Source organism: Parasteatoda tepidariorum, chromosome 6 (genome assembly GCF_043381705.1).
Source record: "Parasteatoda tepidariorum isolate YZ-2023 chromosome 6, CAS_Ptep_4.0, whole genome shotgun sequence".
Classification (NCBI taxonomy): Eukaryota; Metazoa; Arthropoda; class Arachnida; order Araneae; family Theridiidae; genus Parasteatoda; species Parasteatoda tepidariorum.
In genome coordinates this window covers 10,796,818-10,816,069 of record NC_092209.1, presented here as the reverse complement: position 1 = coordinate 10,816,069, position 19,252 = coordinate 10,796,818, and the positions used below count along the sequence as shown (strand labels likewise).

The window sequence follows — 19,252 nt, the reverse complement described above, 5'->3', positions numbered from 1 at the left end:
CCTAACAAAACAAATGAGATACTTTTGATAAAAAAGTTAAAGCAGTAAAAAAATACATTATCTCACTGTCAACTAATAACAGTTATTATTATTTAATTTTATTTTACTGCTTATTTTTCTCTTCGGTCTTCAGGTAAACAAACTTATTTTTACAAACGATTTATTCTTGTGCTAGTCAATTTTATTTTCTAACATTGTTCTTTAACATATTTTCCGAGTCCTCTCTTCTTTACCATAGTAACGCCTTAATTCAGATGAAAAAATTATTTGGTATATTTCTTTACTCTTTGCTATCGAATCTCGGGTGAGCCAGATACTACTCTTTTTGCAAAATATTTTATAGAGTGGTAAACATTTAAAAACTAAACTTTCGGAATTTTTTGCTATTTGCTGACATTCTAAAAGTTTCAACACAGGAAAACTCGAGTTAAGCCATTTCGTATAAACTTTTATTTACATATAGTGGCGAGTGAAAAAACTTAAAAAAAATTTTTAAAAAATAAATGAAACTATAAAACATTAGCTTCGTAAAAATAGAAATACTAGCAGAATCACTGATAGAAATTGCCACTAGAAGCTTTTCCAAAATGTGTTGAAAGTTGGCTGCCCTGAAAAACTATTTACCCCTTACACTCGAAGTTCATTCCATAGTTAAACAAATATACGCAACCACTAACATTTTGAAAGTTTTTTCTTATAAACTTGCCTTATGATACCCGGAGATAACTGAATGAAGTGGTAACTAAACATTAAGATGAAAAAATTATGTTTCGTAAATTATACTTGTATTTTCTTATATAATTGCAATTTAAATACCGTTAATTACAAATATGCCAGCTGCTCCGGCCACGCCAAAATAATTAAAAAAGTGGTAAATAACTGCAAACTAAATTTTGCAAATATTTGACTATTTATGCTTGCTTTTTAAAAGGTATAGCAAGACATTCATATTATAAGCCTACGAATTATTTAGAAATAGTGATGGATAAAAATCTATTAAATTGCATTTATTAAACCAAGAATCACAATTGATAAACTACCACTTTAAAATATATATTTGATGTCTGGAGCAAGTTGGCATCTCTGTAATTATTTGAGGTTTCATAAATATTATTTTATTTATTTACTTTTTGTTTTGGTTAAAAAAAACTCTTTAAGATGTAAAAACAAACAAACAAACAGTTCAACAAAATAAAACAAAATTTCAACGAAACGAAATTTCAAACAGTTATTAGTAATAATACACCTTAGCCTCCACTTCTCGAATATCGTGTGTTATTCAATAAGTATAATATAAACAATAATAATATAAATAATAATAATATAAATAATAATAATAATAATAAACAGAAAAAATTCTGTTATCTTTGTTAAAAAAATATATATATAGATAGATCACCCACCTTACTTTTTGCTTGGTCAAGACCGTCTTGAATGTATATTAGTTCTTCTTTCGATATACGAGGGTGATCATCTGGGGTTTCGTGTATTAATAGAGCCCATAAAATAAACCATACACTTCCCATCAAGCCTAAAAGCGAAAAACTATATAATAACATAAACAAAGTCATTGTTAAAGTGCTTTTCTTTTCTTTTTAATTTGCACTTACTACAAACTGTTAATTGGAAAAAGTGAGGCATTAGTTCTTGTGTGTTTTCTCTCATTGAACCAAAGGAAATAAAACCCAAGTAAAAATAGTTTAATAATTGCATTTTTCTACATAAATTTACTCTTTTTGACGCATCTGACATTGCTATCTAAACTAGTATAATATTTCGTCAAATGTCAGTAGAGTTGACTCCTAGTAAGAAGAAGAGTATTTCGCTTTATAGAATGAGATAACATCTCGTCGGAAGGATAAATTTTTAAGAATTCATAATAAGTTTTTTCTTGCAAAATAGAATGAAAAAACAGTATTTTTTTTTTATGAAAAAGCGTTGCAACTCTTGAAGTATTTGTCCTATTGCTCTATTAAAGAAGAAAAGCAATATATAAGGAAAAAAATACATTGCTTTACTGTGCATCATACAGCAATGTAGGATACGTAAAAAGGTACATGTATGAAATTGTACTTGTGTATACATTACCCTTATAATTTCTAAACAACACAGCTCGATCTTGTCATGTTTGGTCTCCTTTTGTTTAGAGCAAAAATGACGTATGAAAAGTACCATACTTGTCGAGATAGTAACTAATTAGCAATGTCAGATGAGCAAGTGAGTTAGATGAATAACTTTTTTTACGAAAGAAAATTCCTTTGACACTTCTGATTTATTCCAAACAACTTCTAAATTATTTCAACGGACTTTTATTTGATTTTACCCGATTCACGTTAAAAAAAAAACGCTTAGGAAACAGTACCCTACTTGTCTAAACAGCTACACCAGATGAGAAAATAAGTCCTTTTGTACTTTGTACAAAACACCTTCATAGCTTTTAAACTACATATAAACCCGATCACTGCGAGGTAAGCATCATTCCATTTAGCATACAAAATTCGAATTGCTTTAAATAGAAGTATATGTATGTTTCTCTTCAGTTTTGTTGCCGTTCATTCCTTTTGCCAAACCCTAAATGTATTACCTCCTACATCAAAAAGCCTTTACACGTGTTCCATTCCTGCCAACTCTTCCGGAAGATTTTATTTTCATATTTAAAGTGGTAGCAATACTCAGGTTATTCTAATTAACTTTTCGAATTATAGTGATAATTATAAATGAGTTTGACCACCACTACATATAAAAAATTACAATAAATATAAGAAAGCATAATAATCCTTGCGCAAACGAATTTCAACGGGATCAAAATATAAATATATTTTTGAGTCAGATTTTTTTTCGTTTATTGTTTTACAACCACTCTGAAACTCAATTCTCGGAAAGAGTAAAAGTTGGCAGGTATGGGTTTTTTATACATAGTCTGCATGAACCCAAATTCTCTTTCAAAGTAATTGAGTGAAATTTATCATATATATTTGAGAATTGAATTTGTAGTGGTTGACAAGTAAATAATACAAACCAATTATATTCATAAATTAAACCAAATTTTAGAGATATATTTGCTACCACTTTCTTATTTCTACTATAACACTAGAACGCCGGACTGTGTCATTTCGACACCTGACGATTTAAATTTAACCGTAGAATTCGGATTTTTTTCTTGGGTTTCTTTGATTCTTTGTGACTTTTATTGATTCTTTATTTAGATTTTGCATGCCTAATTAAATGTCATTTATTTTAATTAAAAATTATTTATCGATGATTTCACCTAGAACGCTGGTTTGGTGTCAATATGACACGTCAACAGTTTCGATTCGTCTATTGAAAAAGTTCTTCCGTTTTTACTTTTGTTGGTCAACAAATTCAGTGTAACATTTTTTGGAGCGCTGCCAAAACAATTTTGACCTTGATCGCACAGATCTACTTCGGATTTTCATCGCGAGAGTAATGTGTCTGTCGTTTCTTGTCCAGAAATTATGATTCCGTTTTTCATCATCTCTTTTGTTTTTTATCATATACATTTTATTATGTCTCGCAAACAGGCACTGACTCATGAAGAAATAACAGCGCTTCTCAGAGAATTATCTGACAATGAATCCGATGGTGGTGAGTAGTCGGATATGAATGAAGATTGTGCTAATGAAAATTTTGTTCGGCGAGAAGAATTTGACTCTGAAAGCGAAGAGGATATCGATGAAAATTATAATTCTCAAATTAATGACATATTTATTTCTCGCCCATATTTACTTCTCTCATAGAGTGCTTGAAAGTGATGATTGGTCTCTCTCAAGAAAAGAGCTTTTAGCATACATTTCCATTTTGTATGCTCGAGGAATCTCAGGAGCTAAAAATCTAGAACTACACTCATTGTGGTCCTCCTCATGGGGCTTGAATTTTTGTAAAGAAACGATGCCTAGAGACAGATTTTGTGAAATTTCAAGATATCCTTCCTAAATGTGGGACGAAATGTGACTGTTGATAACTTTGTTACGTCTCCGGAATTAGCAAAGAAGCTAAAGGAAAAACGAACTAGTTTAGTTGGTACGATGAATAAAGCCAGACGCGAGATTCCAGATTGTATAAAAACTGCAAGAGAAGAGTTATATTCAACAAAACTAATAAAAAATCGAAGAATCTGGATCAACACTTACTGCTTATCAGTGTAAGAAGAAAAAAATGTGATTGTACTGAGTTCCATGCATGCCAGCATTGATATTGCAAATAACTCAAAGAAAAATTTAGAAACCAATAAATTTTATGACGAAACAAAATTTGGCGTAGATATAGTAGATCAGATGTGCAGGCAATATTCAGTCAAAGCTGGATCAAGGAGATGGCCTGTCCATACTTTTTATAATATTTTAGATTTCGCGGCAATAAATGCCTGGATTATTCTCTAATGTGTAACAGGTTATCGAGACGCAGTTTTATTCAAAGTTTAGCTGAAGAATTAAGAATAGATTGCAATAAAAAACCAATTGAAAGAAAGCGAAAGATTGAAAAAGAATGCAAATGTGTAATTCCTCCCAAGCGTAAAAACTGTGAAATAAAAAAATGCAATGGTAATGTTACGAACAAAATATGTTCCTCTTGTAATAGGATGGTATGAAAATTTTTACCTCGGTCTAGGCCAATAGGCCCATACGTCAAATACAATGGATCGAATACAATGGAACATTAAAATAGATCAACATACCCTTAAATATAAAATACAAAAAATATACCTGAACCAAGATTTAGCAAACCACAGGAACACGGTGTCGATAGCCAATTAACCCCGATACAACAAGTACAGAAGAATCGGGATGGCAACAGGCCATTTACAAACATTAACGTAGTAATAAAATGTTCAAGAATATCAGGTCAACAGACCCTTATATGGCAGGTCAACAGACCCTTATAGCCTTAAAAAGTTGTCCTATTTTACATAGCATTTTGCCCTTGGCAAGGATAGCGATAGTTACAGGAAGGTGCAAAATAATACATACCCTGACCACCAGTATAACTGGGGTAAAAGTAACAAAGAGATATTGCTCAACAGGGTTCTACAAATGTGATAACTGTCAAGCAAAGGTGACACCAGAGTGATAAAACATTGAAAAAGTCAAAAAAGTTGACGAGCTGGAGACAAAAGTACAACAAAAATAACGTACAGCAGTACAATGCGAAAAAAAAGACACAACCACTAATGTTTAAAATGTGGAATTAAAATCATTCAACTAATCATTAGCCAAAAAGGCAAGGGTAAATCCATTAGTCAGACCAGCTGACATAATATGTAAAACCAGTATAAAAAAAAAGGGTAAAGTATTTAAAATCTACAACAGGATAAAATAAACACGCCCCGAAGGCAAAAACGCCCAGGAGAGTCGAAAAACAGTATAAAATCTGATGTACATGACTAAAAAGACATTACATTAAAACAGGAGTATGAAAGCAAAAAGACAGTTTAAAACAAACAAATCCTGTAAACATGACAAAGCAGACTTAAAACTAGACAGTAATAATAAGATGGCAAAGTGGTAAAATGGAAAAATGGGCAAGTGGTCCAGATAAAAGGGAGTTTGGCAAGGCGACAATCAATAACAAGATTAAAAGATATTAAAGGTTGTTATTATTATTTTGGACCAGCACCTCCTCAGAAGACTGAGGTCTTTATTTGTTTTAGGGGTTAGGGTGACTCTGGCAATCTTCCAAGAGCTGGGAAAGTATCCCAACTCCAGGCATTTATTAAAAACAGTTAATGGCCAGTATTTATTAATGTAAAAGACCTCTTTAAAAATTTCACCTTGTATGCCATCAGGACCCGGAGATTTCCCTGATTTAAGGTCCGTAATAACACACTCCAGCTCGTCAACAGTAAAATCGGCTTCATTAATATGGCACCTATTAACATCAGTATAATTATTGGTCGTTTCCGGGAACTGATGCTGCATGATTCCCTCTATAGTGTCGTGATAGCTCTCCGTGGTACTGCAGTTAACCATGACTGGGTTGGTAATCAAGTTACTGCTCAAGCAACCCTTTGCAATTTTATATGGTGTAGACTATCTATTGTTAAATTATTTATGTAATCCTTCAAGTTAATCGCTTTAGATTTCCTAATTAGTTTTTTATATTTGGCGTACATAGCCTTATACCTAATATTAAATTTGAGCATTATGTTTGGGTTAGTCTCCCTTTGGTACCGCCTACGGAGAGCTTTAACTTGTTTCCTTAGCAGTCCCAGAGCCGGGGTCCAGAAGGAGCAGTGCTTAGTGTATTGGGCTGTATTATGGGGCGTATTCTGGACTCCTGACAAATGCTGGATGGTATGTGGAAAATTCACAAGGAACATAACTTATCAGTGTATAGACTGCGATTAAGTAAGTAGTTTAGCTTACAAAATGTGTTATTTGTGGTATCAAGAAACAAAATTTATATTTTATATAACTGTCAAAACTATTTCTTGCCTTGTTATAAATAATCATGTTAATATAATAATTTTTTTCAAATCGAGAATAATAATCTAAAAGGTAAATATGTTGGCATTATTTATTTTCTATATAAATATTATTACCAAATGAAAAGAGTATTTTATTAAAAAAATATTTAGTTGAGTTTCCACTGGTGTCAAAACGACACCGACCGGCATTCTTAACTTTAATGAACTTAACCACCATACGGTATTTTTAAAATGTTAATTATTCCCTTGCTTCTTACCACAAATATAAAATACAGATGGCCATCCTCCCAAGAAAGAACTTTCACTCAAAATTCCAGTGACCATATTCGTTGCGAGAGTGCCCAGCATTGTTCCCAAATTCATAGCTGTGCATATTCTACTTCTTTCCATTTTCGGCACCCATCTGCTAATCAACACATTCATTGCTGGAAAGGCAACTCCCTTTAAAAGTTTAAAAAAAAGTATACAAGTCCGGAAAATTTTATTCAAAAACTTATTGCATTAAATAATTGTGTTTAACAAGGTATACTCTTTGCATAATTGTGTTAAATAAAACATACACATTGCATTAAATAATCGTGCTATTCTAGGTATACTTATTGCATAAATAAGATATGAACTCATTGCATAATTTTATGAAAATAGATATTGCTGGCTTATATATAAAACAAATGAGGTCGGGATTTTAAAACTTTGAGTAATGTAATTTTTCTTCTCTGAAAATTAAAAATTTTTGGTCTAGTGGAGTTCTTTAATTTTGTAATTTTGCATTTTACTTTTTATATCATACAGAGAAAATGATCTAAGACCATTTTTCATTGCTATTGATATCTTTTTCAGGCAAAAACACAGATATGGTTCCTTACTTAACAAAGAAAATTCTTTGGCTGTCATCAGCATAAAATAAACAACTGTTGAAATGGNTATATATATATAAAAAATATTTATGGATCTTTACCCCAGAAAGTCCTATTGCAGCTCTCAGTGGCACCAACGCCCATACATTCCATCTTGCAGCTAAGGGTGTCAAAAATGTCAAAAGAGCATAGATCCACTTGGCGCCGTACATTTCAGCCAATATGCCAGCCGGAAGCTGAGTCAGAATGCATCCATAGAAATAAGATCCAATCACTTGTCCTTGAATATTTGAATCCCAGTCAAATTCTCCAAATGTCTAAGAACAGAAAAAAATGACCTACAAGTCGCTTAAAGTAATTTCATAAGCTCCATACAAATAGGGTGTTCGAAAAAATTGGAAGCGTTTAAATGTCAAGAGAAATACCATGACGTTCCGTAACTAAAATTACAAGCGATTTCTCATGTGTAGTCCGATCTGACCACTAAAAAATGACCTTGTCAGGGCTTTTAAGAAAAAATTTCACGAGGCTGACAAAAGTAATAAGAATTATGATATGATGAAACATTCAACGCCAATATCAAAATCGTTGTGTGTGAATTTAATTTTTTTTTCTGATTTATTTTAGAACGGAACGAGACTGGCTCTTTGTTTGGAGAGGTTGAAATTGGTTGCATATTTGTTTCAAATGCCACTTGATTAAAAAAAAATAGTCTTTACAGTTTTCCAATTTCACTAAATAATATTTTTATTTAATTCTTTGGTAATTCTTCTTGCTGAGTTCCAGCTATACAATGATTTGAAAGTTCCTATGCAACGCAGTTTTGTTCCAGCACTTTCGAAGTAAGGCTTTTAAAATGTTGGCTTATAATTATAAAAATTTTGAAAGCCATCAATTTTAAATGCCTACCGCTCTATAAAATATTTTACAGAAAATGTAGTAGTTGCCAACAACTATGCTCTTTGCAAAGTTTTTTATCAAGTAGTAGATGTTTAACTAGCAAAGATTTCAGAATTTTTGGTAAATTTGATAGCATTATAAAATCCTTACTACGAGGAACAAAGAGACGTTGTATAAGAACTTTTAAATCAGGCCTTCATTTCTTCGATAGTCTCTACATATTATTGAATCAAAGGGAAAAATATACTTGAAGGTGCCCCTTGGCGAAATTGGCGACTTATGTTTGGCGCTATTCCTGTTTGCGAGGAACACCGAGGTAACAGGAATCGTGGAACACCGATTTGCGAGGAACACCGTGGTAACAGGAATAGCGGCCAAAACATAATGATATTTCAATAAAACATTGGAAAATTTCAATAAAACATTGGAAAATTTCTACAAAACATCGGATAAAGCTTGAAATGAACCCAATATAAGCAAAATTAATAAATCCAATAAAAAGGATTCTGAATCGAAGCAAAAATTAATGAAGTAGGCGCAGAAAGAAAAGGAAAAAAAAAAACTCACTTCTTCATTAAGCTTGAACATTCTCAGATTTAGGTGCACAGAATTATCTAATAACAGTTAGATACTGTCTAAATTTATCATGAATAGATTCTGTGTACCTCCATCGCCACATAAATTCGACGAAATACGAATCGAAAATGGCGTCTGTAATACCGGACTAGGGGTGAAATTTTTTTCTTAAATCCCTTTTTATGACTACCCACATCGATGTTATTGACCAGATTCAAAAGTAAACTTGCCAGCCGGTATCCAAAGTAGAACGTAGTCCTAACGGAACTCTGAAATTACATATACCGTTGAACAATTAAAAATAACGCTGAAATCTAAACCAATCAGAATAACGATTGGGTTTCAATATCGCCCGGCTGCATGTAAACTCTCTGTACACACATAGTATCCCCAAGAGATTTTGAGAGCGCTGATTGGCTTTCTCGGCATTGCCTTCTGTTAAGTCTTTTTGTAGCTCCTCCTCAATAACATTTCTCCGTAGTTTGTTCCCAAAATGTAAATCAATCATAAATCAGTTCCAGTATATTTCTCATGCTAATTTTATGACAAATGTTAAAGTTTTGTTCAAAAAATTAAACAGCGTTATTAATTGTATTTTAATAATAACACATTTATTTAAATCTAATTTGCTTTAAATTTTATGCTAATATTTTTTAACATTAATGTTATGAATTTTAGTTAAATGCAAAGTAAACAATCATGTTTTGGTAAAACATCAAATTAGTATAATAAAAATTAATAATAATATTAGTATAATTATAATAATAATAATTATCATAAATTAAAGTTTTATTAGCTAGCTTTTATGTAATATATACATAATAATTGATTAATATTCAAATTGAGTAGCATTGTGAATATCCTTATGCACTTAGAAATTAAAAACTCTTACTTAAATTTATTAAGTATGATTGCAGAACCACTCAGTCAAGTTTGAATTTATTATATGAGATTTTAAAATGTATATAAAAACTTTTAAAATTATGTTTGATTACTTAAAAAAGATTTTATCATATCTTAGAGGAAAATATTCTAAAATGTTTAAAAAATTTAATTATAATTCAGCAAAAAAATTGTAAAAGTTTTTGAAAAACTTCTTTTACATTTCTCCTGTGGCACTTTCATAAACGCACTGTGGTGATAAACAAATAATTTTCTGCAATTAAATAATAAAAAAATATTTACAATCCAATGGAAATGTACTAGAATTAAAAGAGAGAATTATTGTAAATTTATTCTCTAATTACTTATGGTAATAATTTAATGGACAATTCATAATCATTGACTTTTATTTTGATGGGAATTATGCAATCAAAAAATAATAAAAGAGGCATCTTAAAAGACAACTGCTTGATTTCTTAGATGCCAATTAATAGTTTTTCGGTATTATAAAACATTCAACAACAAAAAAAAAATTAAAAATAAGTTATAAATAAGTAGGCATAATGCACATCTCTTAGTTTTAATTTATAATAATAGATGGCGCCACTAAAAAATCTTAAATTAAAAATTTTATAATTTAATTTTAGTAATCCACAAAAAATAAATAAAATATTAATTTAATTCGATGAACATTAATTTAATTAAATAAATATCAAGTGAAAACTATTCAATTCTCATTTTATAGTGAGTATAATAATTAAGCAAGGCAATTAAATTCGATTTCAATGTTATTCAATAAATTAGAAGGATATTAGCTTCATAAGAATTCATGCATGTAATAATCATAAATTTAACGAAAAAAGCATTTCCCATAAAAATTAAACACAAATTTTTTTTAAAAATAACTAAACTAGTTATTTACCTACAAACAAACCTTTTTCCATGAGGTTTGGATGTTCTAGAATTCCATTTCGTATTGGTAAGTTCCCCAAATGCCCTTACCCACCTATTGCAATCGTCTAAATTTAGAACATTACTTCTAAGGGTAATGGTATTTGAGGAACTATTTTTTACTTCATTTTTTAATGAAGAAGGCAGTTTCTCTGTAAAAAAACTGACATTTGAAGTTTGTACACAAAAGCTGGAGTATGGAAATCACTCTATGCTGAAAATAACAAGCATGGCAGAATGAAATAGCCATACGTCACAGATGGCGTTGCCGAGAAAGCCAATCAGCGTGCTCAAAATCTCTTGGGGATACTATGTGTGTAAAGAGAGTTTANATTAGAAGGATATTAGCTTCATAAGAATTCATGCATGTAATAATCATAAATTTAACGAAAAAAGCATTTCCCATAAAAATTAAATACAAATTTTTTTTAAAAATAACTAAACTAGTTATTTACCTACAAACAAACCTTTTTCCATGAGGTTTGGATGTTCTAGAATTCCATTTCGTATTGGTAAGTTCCCCAAATGCCCTTACCCACCTATTGCAATCGTCTAAATTTAGAACATTACTTCTAAGGGTAATGGTATTTGAGGAACTATTTTTTACTTCATTTTTCAATGAAGAAGGCAGTTTCTCTGTAAAAAAACTGATATTTGAAGTTTGTACACAAAAGCTGGAGTATGGAAATCACTCTATGCTGAAAATAACAAGCATGGCAGAATGAAATAGCCATACGTCACAGATGGCGTTGCCGAGAAAACCAATCAGCGCGCTCAAAATCTCTTGGGGATACTATGTGTGTAAAGAGAGTTTACATGCCGCCCGGCTTGGCGATCAACCGCGATCACAACTTGGCGAGAATAAAGGGGCACCATCAAATATAGTCTACCCGAATCAAATATATAAATTAGTAAAAATAGGATAAATTTCTATGACTAATTTTTATCATCGAAGTTGGTTTGATGGGCTAACTGGTTAAGCTTCAAAATAGTCTGTGGAGACTATTTTAAAGATTTTTTTCCCTCTCCATCTAGTTCAAATAGTCTAGTTAGTCCCATCAAAAAGTCATCTACGAAAGCTAGTTTTTTCTCGACCTATGAATTCTCCTGTCTTCTGGATTGGGTTCAAAATTAGAGGGCTACGGCGGTGCAGCCAACTAATTTTGAATCCAACATTGGTAGTCGTAAAATCACAATTGTGTCGGCTGTTCAACACCGCTTATAAAACTAAATATAATTAATTACATAAAATTGATAAAAAGTAATTTATAGGAATAGCAAAATTTATCGTTGTGTAGTACAGGTTTAAAGTTTATATACAAAATGAAAGAGTAAAACAAACTCCAACCTTATTCTCAATATACATTTTTAAATATTTATTCAGCTAGTTATTTATAAAATAAAATTCAAATATTTGAAATATTTAATTAAACTTGAGAATTTCACATATATTTATTACTAGAATTATAGTATTATTACATTTATTATTATTTATTACTTGAGTATTTAGTACTTGAAATATTTAATTAATATTTCTTCAAACTTCGCACAACAATGTAAAACACATTAGCATAACAATTTGTAAAAAAAATGTATGGTAAACAATGCATTAAAGCAGTTTGAAAGCAATGTATGAAATAATCAAAAGCTAATTAAAAAAGATCTATGTCTTTACGTTTCCGATTTTTTAAATTTTTTTTTAGTTGTTTGTTTTAATATTCAGGTTTTGACACCCTTTATGACATAATGGCATAGATTTTATATTAGTACATATATTTTAAAACTTACCTCGATATCATTTTCATTGGTTAAATTTTTTGGCATTATCAGCTCCGGACATGTTATAACTGTTTCATTGGATCCATTGTCTGGGTGAGCCTCGCCTACCATGGCTACCATTGCCACGCTGAGATTTACTCGCATGGCATAGAGATTGATGTAACCGAAGAAGCCTAAGAGTGTGAGCACAAACCGTGCAGGAATCACTGTTGCAAAATATAACGTTTAAGTGCAAGGTTGATATGAAGCTTTTAGTTATAATAGAAAACTTACAGAATATGCCTAGCAACATTCTACCTTGGCCCCAGTTGTGCTCAATATGGGTAGTACATAAGCTTTCACCGAGAGACCAATATAGGGATGTCTAATTGTTTTAATATGGGTCCTATATAGGGCCAATATACGGCTATATAAGGCCTATAAAAGCATCTGAAAGTTATGAGTAGAGCCAATATTAGTTGTAAAAATAGTGTAAAATATCAGCTGAATCGGCCAATTCGATATCGAACCAATATCGGAAAATAACGGCCCTTTGAACACTTGTTGAGTCAAGATTTGTGAATATTGATCCAATGAGAGGCCAAGGTTATTTTGCAGCTAGGAATATTACAATTTTAATATATTACAATATGTATTTATTACATTATTATTATTATTTTAATATTGCATTTTACAACATTGACGGAACAAATTGCAATTTTACTGTTGTAAAATAGAACATTCATTTCAGAGAAAAATGAATGGTTTTGAGTTAACGATAATCTCTTATGATAATTTAAAAAAATTTATAATGTTGTAACAATGTTATTAAGATAAATACATATTATTGCAGTTGTAAAATGCGACATTCATTTCTGTGCTAAGTGAAATGCAGCTTTTAGCTACTTATAGATTTATTTCAAATACACATTACTATTGTAGAAAAAATCAACATTCATTTCAGTGTAAAGTGGAATGTAGTTTTAACTGAGTTGTAAAAAATTATGATAATTAAGGTTACTATATTACATTCATGATATTATGAAAAATACACATTACTACTGTTGTGAAATACAACATTCATTTCAGTACTAGGCAAAACGTTGCTCTAACTTATAATATACACAGGGCATATTCCAAATTAAATGGAATTTCGGATTCACATCCATTTGCAGGTATTTTTAAGAGCCTTGTCAATGATGAAGTAAGAAAATATATAGGTTAGAAGTTAAATATTTATGCAAGGTAAAAACAACCAAAAAAAATTTAAAAATTTGGAATTAGAAGATAAAAAAAGAAAAAGAAAACAAACCATCCTGAATAACTTTTGATCTAATGATCGGATCTTCACACTTAGAGATTCGAGGGTCTGATTTAAAACATGCGAATTAACACACTTTCTTTTAATGAACATACCTTTTTTTACAACTAAATTGAATATTTCACGAGAAATCAATTTTTAAATTTCAATTTCTCACAAACTATTCGACATAGTCAGCTCAAATTATTTTGTCCTTGCCTTGTAAATTTATGCACTTTAAAAAGGTGTATACATTTCGACTATTATTAAATAATATAATAAAAATAATACGTATTAATTTAAAGTTATAGTTTGCAATTATTTATTTTTGGATAAACACATTTTTTAGTTGTATGCAAAATATTTTCAATTCGCTTTAAAAGTTCTTGAGATACAGTGTAATACACGAAAAATAAAATTAACATTAAGAGGTCAAACAAACCGAGTTCGAATTCCAGTGTTGGCTGGTTGATACAAATTCTGCACACAGCTCATACTGACCACAGGGTTGATGAAAAATATCATCAGTGGTTGACGAATGATGAGTCCCCTCCCATCCAGCTAATCTTTAGAGGTTTTCGTGGTTTTCTTCTCCATGAGACGCAAATGCTGGTATGTTCCATCAAAGAGTTCTTCACGAAGACAAATTTCTCTTAATATTTGGTCATTGAATTCAAAATTATAAGGTTACGGAGTTGAACATTAGTAGCCGCACATTCGAAATTGCGTCGACTGTTCAACAATGGTTATAAAAATAAATAAATAATGGTAGTGAAATAACTGTTAACCCTTCAACTACAAAAATACGAGAAAACTAATCAAGAGATAATTATTAAGTTAATGGGTCAGCAGAATTTGTTTAACCCAGGGCCGGATTAAGCACACGCGGGGCCCCAGGCCATTCAAATTTCTGGGGCCCTCAGATAAAAAAAAAAAAATTCTCGTATATTTTTTATTTATTCAAATATAAAAGTGTTTACATATCTTTTCATTTAAGAAAGCAATATGATTAACATTATGCAAAAAAAATATCGTATTTTATTAATATATATTTAAAATTGATTTTTTGTTAAATCATTGTTTTTCTTAATTTTTTAAAATTTATTTTCAAATAATCCATTTTAAGGTGGCTCCTAATCATTGGGGGACCCAGATGGCCCAGTCTGGCCTTATGAGTAATCCGGCACTGGTTTAAGCTTTTTCATCCGTGAGTCACGCATTTGATAAACAACAGAAACAAAAAAAAATTTTCATTAATAGTTGGGGAGTTACAATCTTAGAGCAGGATATTGTTACTAGAATTTTTAAATTCTAGCATATTTTTACGTTTTTAAAAATTTAAAGTTTCGTTTGTTATCATATTACCTAGTAAAAAAAATTATGCAGGTTAGCCACCTTTAAATATTTATTTTCAAAACTAAATAAAAAAAATGCATAAAAAATTAACAGAATTTAAAGAATCTTACTAAAAAAATTGTAATCTAATACGAATATTACAAATCACTTATTAACGAAAGTAGAAGGCACTGAGTAACTGATAGAATAAATTAATACAATTAAAGAGAGAGAAGACGACAAGTTTTCACAGTTTCGATTGCCCTATTGTGACACAGATTAAAAATAGAAAGTAATTATTTAAAGAAGTTCATGACTTTTTCTACTTCTATATTGGTTCCTGCTGGATTCTTTCTTTTTAAAAAAAACAGTCTCATGCGTCAATTTTTTTAATAAGTATCGGCCACAAATTTTCAAGCATTTGGGTGTGCCATTATAAGCTTATGGCAATGTAGTCAATATTATTATTTTAAATGATACACATTTAAAGACTTGTTGATTGAAATGTTCCCATTTTAAAATCCCCATTATTATAAGTGCATGTTCGATAAATTGTGTCTCGAAACTAATTAAAAATGGATTTGGCGATTTTTTTTCCCAAAATGTTTAATTTTTTTTTTTTATAAATTTGAATATGCAGTGATAAAATAAATAAATAAATAATAAAAAATTAGAAGTGCAAGCAAACAACTATATTTTTATGGTAAAGATTTATTGAGATTAAATAATTTATATTGTATTTAAAGTTTATCTAATACGTCTAGTGGTAAATTACTTCAATAAAACATTAAAAACGAGGTAGTTTTTTCCTCAAAAAATTTTTCAAGCATTTTCCGCATAAAAGCTTTACAAAAGACGCTGTTTTCTTTCAAAAACTGTTATGGATTTTAGAAGTTCCTATCGAAAGAATTTTAGTACAAAGCTTATAAAAATAAAAAGTCTAAAAATTCTTAACTTTTTGTCGGAGAATTTATTAAAAAAAATTATTTTATTATTTTGTATAAATTTAGGTCAAAACAAGTGAAAAATTATTTATCACTCAATTTTATTTATATTGTAATTAAATTTTAATTTGTGTATTGTAATTTGTCTAACACGTCACCAAGTAAATAATAACTTTAAAACTTAAAAAACCAGGTTGCTATTCCACAAAAATCTTTAACTTTAAACATTTTCCGCATAAAAACTTCATAAAAAACACAGTTTTCCATCAAAAATTGTTACGAATTTTAAAAATTCCTGTCGAAAAACTTTTATCACAAAGCTTAAAAAAGTAAAAACTCTAAAGATTCTTAACTTCTCAGAATAAAATAAGAACTTTTAAATTCTTTTTAGAACAAAATAAAAATTCTCAACTTGATTTATATTGCAATTAAAATTTGTCTAACTCGTCACCAAGTGATTGAATAGTTCAATAAAACTTTAAAAACGATGTAACGTTTCCTCAAAAATTTTTTTATTACCTTTAAACATTTTCCACATAAAAACTTTAGAAAGGATGCAGTTTTCCTTCAAATTTTTTTTATAAATTTTAGAAACTCCTTTTGAAAGACATCTATGACAAAGCTTAAAAATATTAAAAAAAATATAATAAATATAAATCTTAACTTTTTGTCGTAGAATTAAAAAAAAAAATTTTCTTCTATATTTTGTACTAATTTAGGTCAAAACATGAGAAAAATATATTTATCACAATTTTTGTAAACAAGAAGAAAGATTGAATTTAAATAATAATAAAATCTGCGTCCGTATCATCTACTTTCTCAATTTCTAATGAGGGATTCTTTCACTTTCACACACCTGCCTCAAATCTCCTTGAATGTTAACTTTCCATTCATCTCCACCCACCTGTGCTAACAAAATAATTCGGATGTTTCGCTTACAAAGTTATCAATTCAGTATTGAAGCTGCATGATCGTTTGTTTAGAAAAGTTTTTACTCTTTAGTAGGCAAACTGCGGTATACGTGACTTATGCGAGTTTGCGACCGGCGATGTTTTTGAAAGGGACTTTTATTTGAATAAAGTGCGGGAAAAAGAGATTTGGAGCAAAGTTCATACGTATACGGACACTGTTTATACGTATATGTGATGTATTTACGGGGGACTTGTATTTGGATTGAGTGCGGGAGAGAGACGTTCTGGAGCAGAGTTAGCCGTCGAACACAGTTCAACAATCTATACAAGTTCGGAACAAAATAATGTGAACACCTCTATTCTAATTCAATGTAACTTATATATTTTTTTAGCATGTCTCGGAAAATTTTACATGTTGGAACAATTTGAAAGAGCATGCTTAACGCATTGCTGACCGGCAGCTTTTCTGAAAATTACCCCATGTGCCCGGACATTGCTTTGAAAGCGAATGTGGAAGTAAAACGTCCCGCAGTGGACTGATCGTTAAGACACGGTTCCCAGCAGATCACCGAAGTCAAGCATCACTGATTACGGTCAGTGTGCGGGTGGGTGACCACTTGGATTAGTCTGCGTAGGGACCGAGGGTGTGCGGTATTGGTCCTCGTTAAACTGTTCTACCGTAAAGTGCTCGACTTCGCGCGCAGGTCGTCGGGCTACCGAAGCGGGGGTGCCATCCCCTCCGCAGAGGATCAAAATTGTGATGGCATGTCTTCGGATCATCCTCCGGGATGTTTCCCAGACCGTCGCCAATAGCCCATTGTGCAGCTCTAGTGCGACGTAAGTTAACAACAGCAACAGTGGAAGTAAAACAATTTAAATAAACTTTAAAAACTTCTAATTTTTAATGCCGTAACAATCATCTACGTGTAACGGTACACTCATTCTCATATGTGTTGGTTATCTTAGCATCAGCCCCGCTAGGGGCTCCAACTAATTCATCTGAGTGGAAATAAATAATAAATCGCCGAAGCGCAACTTAAAGGTGAAAGTTGGGGTTCAGTATCTTTTACTGAGAGAAAATTAAAATGAAGTAGTGAGATTGAACAGACAAGTTTGAGAGAGAGAAGAGGTTTTGTGTCAGAGTGTAACGGTACACCATAAGATTTGCTAACATATTTGGTTTCGTAAAGTTATAATAAATTGGTAGAGAATTAAATAGTAAAGCTTGAAAAGTAAGGAAAATTACGCCTACTTTTTAAAATTTTCACCACGAAAACACGAGCTAACTCGTGATCGGTCACCAACGCTTAGCTACGAAAACACGAGTTAATCAACGCCTCCTATAACTGACAGCCTCCACACGATTTCATATAGGTAGTCCGATCAAACTAGTATGAAGGTAAACCAGTTTACACTATTGCATTTCTGCCAACTCATCCGGATTTTCCCGAAGATTTTATTTTCATATTTAAAGTGGTAGTATTTTTTAAAATTTATGAATATGATTGGTTTGTCTTATTTACTAGTGAACCATCGCAGATTCAATTCTCAAATATATATGATGAAATTTCTCCCACGTACTTTTAAAGTAGAATTTGTGTTCATGATGCAAATATTTCATTATTAATTTTTTTTCTTTGAAAATAATTAGTAGCATTTCACTCAATTATTATTTTTTTATTTGGTTATCATATTCGCAGGTCTAATAAACTTTATAAAGTTGGGGTTTTGTCAAAAGAAGTTGGATTACTTAGGGCTTCATTGTCGAGAAAAATTGAAAATCTCTACTTTAATTAATTATCGGTGCACTACGTTAAGCAATAAAATATCAAAGTAAAACATTCGAATTAAAATTCAAAGAAATAAAACAGCATGAAATTAAAAAAAAAACTTACTTTTTTATGAATCTAATGTTGTGTCAAGCAAATGAAAGAATAATCTACTGTAAAATCCATAATATTAGAACAAAACCATTTTTTTACTGATTCCGTGTGGAAAAAAATGTCATCTGCAACCTATACAAAGTAAAGAACAAGTATAAACAAGGATGGATTAATTAAAGTTGCTAAAATATTAGTTGTGTGGTAATATATAATTCTTTTTCTTCAAGTTCATGTTGCTCCAATTTATTTCCCCGTTTGTTTATCATCCACTCGAGATGGTTTTGAGATATACTCAATAATTCAATAAAAAAAACATTCCTCAGTTTCAAGTGCCTTTCTATGCATGTTCGTGATACATGCATTTATTTTTTATTTTACTGATTCTTCGATTTTTTTCCTATTTTTCGAAAATATTGCGCATTGGACTATTTCAAAATTTGATTTTAACTCACAATAAGGGTTTTACGTATGTCTTTGTTTTTTTTATAAGGATATAACTGCTAATTATAT

General features: G+C 30.7%; 1 protein-coding gene across 1 annotated transcript in view; it reads right to left on the bottom strand.

The window, feature by feature from the left end:
- LOC122272297 (putative inorganic phosphate cotransporter) overlaps positions 1-18,876 on the bottom strand; it is a 23,593-nt gene extending 4,717 nt beyond the window's left edge. Inside the window, exons 1-5 of the mRNA XM_071181639.1 lie at positions 18,755-18,876; positions 12,400-12,596; positions 7,404-7,619; positions 6,703-6,886; positions 1,409-1,531 (exon numbers count right to left, since the gene is read on the bottom strand). Of these exons, the coding sequence (XP_071037740.1) occupies positions 1,409-1,531; positions 6,703-6,886; positions 7,404-7,619; positions 12,400-12,596; position 18,755 (721 nt within the window). The 5' untranslated portion in view covers positions 18,756-18,876. The remainder of the gene's footprint in view (positions 1-1,408; positions 1,532-6,702; positions 6,887-7,403; positions 7,620-12,399; positions 12,597-18,754) is intronic.
- Between the last annotated feature and the right edge of the window lie 376 nt (positions 18,877-19,252).